The 6,384-nt window shown below is 43.9% G+C and overlaps 1 protein-coding gene across 1 annotated transcript; it reads right to left on the bottom strand.

Moving 5' to 3' along the window:
• Positions 1-2,280: 2,280 nt before the first annotated feature.
• On the bottom strand, positions 2,281-5,852 carry LOC120453559 (rab GDP dissociation inhibitor alpha). Its single transcript, XM_039638315.2, has 3 exons — positions 5,308-5,852; positions 3,722-4,197; positions 2,281-3,614 (listed from the first exon to the last, which is right to left on the bottom strand). The coding sequence occupies exons 1-3, from the start codon at positions 5,699-5,701 to the stop codon at positions 3,153-3,155; spliced, it is 1,332 nt and encodes a 443-aa protein (XP_039494249.1). The 5' UTR covers positions 5,702-5,852; the 3' UTR covers positions 2,281-3,152.
• Positions 5,853-6,384: the final 532 nt, after the last annotated feature.

Genomic DNA, 6,384 nt, shown 5'->3' on the forward strand with positions numbered 1-6,384 from the left:
TTTGTGAAATTAAGGAGAATATATTAAATACTGTGATAATATTAATGGTACAATTGAAAACATACATTAATCAGCTTTACTCAAAAGAAAAGAAAATGTAGCTTAAAGAACCATTCTACTGGTATTCCTTATTGCCTTCTCAAGACGAAGGCATTTCTTAGCAATCTAAATAGGCCTAATAGGCCACTGATTTCTGGCAGTGTAGGAGCTGTGCTCGTTAGCCTGGCCATGGCCAACAGGAGCCGCAACAACAAGGACGCGAATATAGACGCAGACTTGGACAGGGGCTGGCAGCTTAGTCATGCCTGCCAGTGCTGCGTCGACATCATAGCTTTATCTTCACCCAAATGCTGCCCCCCGCTGCAAACCCCCTTCCCCCCCCCCCTGCCTGCCACGCCCATTATACAGCCAATCCAGCCCGCTCCGCCCCCCGCTCTTGTATGTGACTTGCATGCGGCGCTGAGCGCCAAAGTTTTGACTTCAATTTGCCGTTACAAATTTTGGTCTTCTCCGGCGGTTTTTCTCCGCTTTTTTCTTGTTGTTGTTTTCCTTTTTTTTTTGGTGGCTTCAACCCAGCTTGCAAATAAAAAATGAAAATAGAAGAGAACGTAAACCACAGTCAAGACGGAAGCAGGAGCAGCAGAAATGTGGTGAAAGACTTGACCAGCATTGGACGACGTGTTTTGGCCACATCAGCCGCATGCCATCATCGTCATCATCGTCATCATCATCATCATCATCGCCAGAGAGCAGAGACAACGGCCACAATAGATGGGGTTGGGATGGCGAAAGTAGTTAGGGCCCATTCCTTGGAGCGATGACAAATCAGCCGCAACTACAAAGTTGCAGATGGCAAGTGTGACAGGAATGCGGAGGTGATTTTCCGATACTTGCAGGTCAAATGATATAATGCATAAGCCAGCAGACTTGATTTCTAGTAAGGTTTGTAAATCTTAAGTTAAGTTATATAAAAATTCAATTGCAAGTTCAGTTTGATTACTTTTGATGGCTAGGCTTAAATTTACTTCGAGAATAGCCAAACACTTGTGGCCTCGTGGACGAGTTCAAATGTTCAACGACTTCGGGCAAAAAGCGAAATAATGCGAAACGTCTTTGCACTTTTGCCTTTTCTGGGAAACGGAAATTGGAAAAATACTGGCGGCATTTTGTTGGACAGGTCGGGAAAATAAAAGCGGGGCAAAGTAAAGTAAAGTGGAGTGCGGATAAAAAAAACAAAAAAAAAAGAACACAAACTGTCAGTGACAGCATTAAAACTAACAGGAATGGAGAGCGGCATTCTCAGCATTTTGCACATTCCTGGGGCCATCGACAGGATGCAGGACGAGAACGAGACCAAGAACGAGAACGAGGAACCCAATGTGAGGGAACTAGCCTGCGACTTGTGTGGCATGCCACATGCAATTCAATAAGAATTTCCCACTTACCACGGCCATAAGGGGTGATTTGTGCGGAGCGAGTGGTGGGCAAGTATTTCAAATGCATCCCAAACACTTGCTGCGGAATTCGTAATTGTGTCACATAAACGAGGCAACGAGGAGTCCTGGTCATAACTACAACCCTGTGGCTACGTGATTCAAATCCAACGCAAAGCTAACAAACTTGAAAACGCCCAGACTGTCGTCACTTTTCGATGGCGAGTCCTGAACCCCTCAAAGACTCCGCCCAGATACCTCCCAGATCAAGGAGCGGGATCTCTATCAGTCACCTCCGAAAATCCGCCGAGATTCTTTACTGATCGAATTCATATTCATTCCAGGATCCCTTCAAGACGTATGCCAAAGTCCTTTCAGTTCAAATGGTCGAAAAAACACAGCAGGCTTTCATTTCTTCGTATATACATGCATAGTAGTCACCTTCGTCGCTCCAGGTGCTCTTCGTCACTACTTGGACTGCCGTTCACAATGATGTAGTTCAAATCGACCGCCTTTTTGCTGTTACAAAAGCTGAATACCACAAAACTCTGACCGGAACCAGAACCCAAAATCTCAAATTAAATGAGTCTGTGTGGAGGTGAAAAGCTCCAGGACATTTCAAAAGCTGAAGGGATATAAAACTCAGTGCCATTTGAACGGAACCGGAAACTGCAAATATCCAATCAAATGAATCGGTGGATCAGCTCCATGAAATAAATCAGCTCCCGAATAAAAAAAGAAACCATTTTTGTAGATCTACAGACTTACTTAAAACAAATCTATAACATTCCATTTGAACGTTGAATAACTTCTGTGCATCAATAAAAACACAAATATATATATTTTGTAATTTTTATTAAAAATGTAAATTCTGAAAATGCGGAATACCATAGTTCTCTATACCATTGACAAACTGTTTAGGTTCTGCTTTCTTCAATCAATTGCAATATGTTGGGTATGCTGCGATGAACTTTTTCGACTGTTTACATTTGCAATACCATCGATTTCTTCGGGGGATTACAATTACAATTATAATGCTGCATTATGCTTGTGTAAGAGTTTGTGTCGTGTTTATAGGTATGTGTTATGCTTTTTTTTTTTTTGAGGGCCTTGGCAGCCACACAAATTGTGTCGATCACAAAAAAAGGAAAAGAAAAACCAAGCAAAAGGGCAATATACATAGATAATATATATATATGATGTCATATTTTATATATATATACTTTATTATATACTCGTACAACTAAAGTCCAAGCGTAATCGTCTGACTGACTGACCGATCGGCGAAATGGGAGAGTGTTTGTCGAGTCATAGCACTTTTGCTCGAGTCACAAGCTGAATCTGTGTAATTTGATTTAGTTGCCTAACACACTCACTTAGTTATACATATATATTGACGTACATATATACGCGACTGCATGTTGTATAATTTATGTTATATTGGTATATATATATATATTTTCTAGGCATATCCAATATTGCGCGAAGCAAGCAATTCGTTTCACATCTAAAACTTCATCTCACGATGGAAAGCATTTTCGTAATACAATTTCTGGATTTTCGGTTTTCTTTAGTTTTTTTAGGGCTTTTATTTTGGGTTTTTCTTATCTTGGGTATTTTCTTTAAGGTTTGGCCACGACGCTGAGACGATCTACGATGTTTGTGGCTGATGTTGAGCTGTCCAAATGCACCATAACCAGATGAGGCCTCGCTCCCCGTTTACTGCTCCTCGTCACCCAGCTCGTGCTTGATCTTGGAGAAGTCAAACGTCTCGCCAGTGCCCCGCTTGAATATGTTCAACACATCCAGGCAAGTAGTCTCAAAGTGCGTAGTCGCATCATAAGACTCCGAAATGAAGATTTGCGACTCGGATCCATCATCGACCGGCTCCAAGTAGTCCGAAATGGTAACAAACTTTTGTGCGATCGGCTCCAGCAAGTCCAAGCCAGGCTTGATCTCCACCTCCGGGTTCTCGGTCTCAACGGTGGTCGAGACCATGCCCACGAACCAACCCTTGGCGGCCACCTGGTGAGTGGAGCTCACAAGCGACACATAGATGTCCGACTTGCGGCCGACCTGCTTTTGTGGAATGATAATCTGCGTGGAGAGACCATCCTTGGTGCTGGCCACCGGATGGTCCAGAATGCAAATGCAGCGAATCACCTTGCCACGCTTGCGCACCTGTCAGATATAAAAGAGAGAGTCATCAAGTTGTTAAACATTTCCAAAATGGTTATTTCCAATTGCTTTGGGAGTACATATTTAAAAAATTCTTTTTTGAATCTTACCTTCTCGGTCACGTAGCTGGGATCGCAGTAGACCTGCTTGCACTTGGCAACCTCGTCGCCAGAGCGCACACCCACCACCTTGCCGCCCTCGCCGAGGACGATCTCATCGATGGGCTTGTCCAGCATGTAGGTGCCGCCGTAGATGGCCGACAGCCGGGCGAATCCCTGGGGCAGCTCACCCAGGCCGTACATGGGATAAAGGTACGGTGACTTGCCGTACCGCGCCAGCGAATCCGAGTAGAGCTTGATGCGCCGGATGGTGTTCACGGCCGGCTCGTTCAGATACTCATCGTCGCGGAAGAGGGCCAGGGCGTGGCCGGTGAAGTCCTGCGTGTTCTTGTCCAGTCCGAACTTGTCGTACAGGCCCTGCATGTTGGCCTTGGTGGGGTCAAAGTCCTTCCAGGTCTTGGGGTCATCTTCTCGGAAGTCCTGCACGTAGACGAGGAAGTTCCGGAAGCGACGCTTCTCGAACATACCTGCAAGTATTGTCACATTTATATATCTATATAACTATATAACCATCATGCCATATTGGTCAGTTTGGGGTTCAGGATCTGCATAAAAAAGGGAGTGCACCAGCCAAGGGTTTCAAGTTTCCCGTTTCCATTTCATTTGCATGCCACAAACCCACACACAGGGATACCAACACGCGACTACAGTTGGAAACCTTTAATTTAGGGGGCGGAGGACCCACCACCAACAATCAGAAACCACTTGGCCACCCAATGACGTCATTTCGAGCATATGTGTAATGCGGACACAGTGAAGCATGGGCAAGGTGTTTGCCTTTCAATTAGCAAATTGAAACATCCCATAGAAAAGTCTACCTATTTATTATATTATTAATAATTAATAATATTATGTACTTAGAAATTCATTTTTTTTTTAATTTTAAAGTCTCTTAACAATTAATGAGCCAAATCAGTTAAGTGGAAAATTTAGTACTTCAAGTCATGAAGTGATTTCTTTGATAGGCAGTCTCCACTGTAAAGTGAAGGGGTTCAATGCGCCTGGCCAAAAACCTGGTTGCAAAACTAACTAAAATTGAAATGGAAAAATCCAAGAGCCAATCATAAATAAATAGAGCGTGTTTTAGCTAATTGCATTGCTGCCACGAAGAAGAGGGAAAAACTTAAATTTCAAACAAAGCGAAATTCAGGTGTAAAATGGAGGCGAACAATAAGCGCTAGGCAGGTGTATGAATCACACACAGCGCACAGCGATTCAAATTGAGACTCCAATTGGAATTGGGCGCTAATAGTTGGGCAAACAAACATGGTGGGCAAATGGAAATGCGTGGGGAAAACTTTGGTAGAAATTCTTAGCCAAGCGAAGAAAACAACTGTTTTTCGGCACACACATACGTGTCACATTAAAAAAAAAAAGGGAATAACAACAACAAGAGCGTTGCCAGCGAGTGAAAAGGTAGAGACAAAGAAGAGAAGAGAAAGAGAACGGTGCGGGCGAGAGAGGGTGAGCAGATAACAGTCGAGTACGAAAATACATACATACACACACACAAGCACAGCTGGTAATTTGCACAATTTTTCGAGGCAACGGGACTTAAAAGAGCATTATTAACGAACCCATGAGATCGGATGCCAGGGCCTCCTTCTGATCCACCGGCACCTTGGCAATCTTGCCGCCCTTGTAGACGTAGCTGCCCTCGATGGACTTGAACTCCAGATAGCGGGTGACGCCCGTGTGGATCAGCAGCTTGACCAGCTGGCCATTGGCCATCAGGAACTTGGGTATCAGGTCCACGTTCCAGTCCCGGCCACGCCCAAACCGATCGCCGGGCGGCTCCAGTCCATAACGCTGGAACAGCTCCTCCAGCGGCGTTATCGAGGCGGACTCGCCGCCGTAGTACTTGTTCCGATCAATATGCAGCACCTTCTTGCCGGACACCGAAAGCATACCGCTGAGGATGCACTCCTTGAGGCCCGTTCCGAGCACAATCGCATCGTATTCCTCATTCATCTTGGATCGCACTTAATTATGTATTGCAATCACAGTAATTTCTATATAATTTTTATCCGGTTTTCGCCCTTTTCACTTGCTGCGACGTTCGATTTGTTGGACTTTTCTCTGCGCTCAATAATTTTTCTCTACTCGCTCGCCTTTCTGCTCGTCCGCTTTGCGCTGCCCGTTTGCCATCACGTCGTTTGCTGGTCACGTCACGTTACGTTTTCGTACATGCCCAGGGCTGCATTGCAATTGGTTGTTATCGCCGGCTAATTAATTATGAAAATGGGGTAAAACTAAATTAACAGGCAAGATCTTTCAGTTGCTCAAAAAGCATAATTGTACAAAAGCATTACAGACAAGATTTTTCAATGAATTATGATTTTGTGATCCAACGTTTCATTCCTAGGTTATTGGTGCTTCAGGGCTGCATGTTGGGCGCGCAAGTTTATAGTTGCTATTTGAATTTTTATAAATAAATATGTTGGTATGAACCAATAAGGCGAGACATTACTAACAAAACAGAAGATTCACAGATCATATAAAATACAAAGATTTGAATCATGTTAATAGCAAATATTGCAACCATTACTTAATTGCCGTAGTTCGTTAAACTCGATAGCTAAGAGTTAGAAGTTATCCGATAACTCCGTTTACAGCATTTCCTGCTTGTTTGTTTGTGCATTCCTTGTTATTCT

The sequence above is a fragment of the Drosophila santomea genome, chromosome 2L (assembly GCF_016746245.2).
Source record: "Drosophila santomea strain STO CAGO 1482 chromosome 2L, Prin_Dsan_1.1, whole genome shotgun sequence".
Classification (NCBI taxonomy): domain Eukaryota; kingdom Metazoa; phylum Arthropoda; class Insecta; order Diptera; family Drosophilidae; genus Drosophila; species Drosophila santomea.

Coding starts and splice junctions, on each gene's coding strand:
- LOC120453559 (XM_039638315.2), bottom strand. CDS start 5,701: ATGAATGAGGAATACGATGCGATTGTGCTCGGAACGGGCCTCAAGGAG. Junction 4,198..5,307: donor CCTGGCATCCGATCTCATGG/GTTCGTTAATAA, acceptor CAATACTTGCAG/GTATGTTCGAGAAGCGTCGC. Junction 3,615..3,721: donor CCAGCTACGTGACCGAGAAG/GTAAGATTCAAA, acceptor TATATCTGACAG/GTGCGCAAGCGTGGCAAGGT.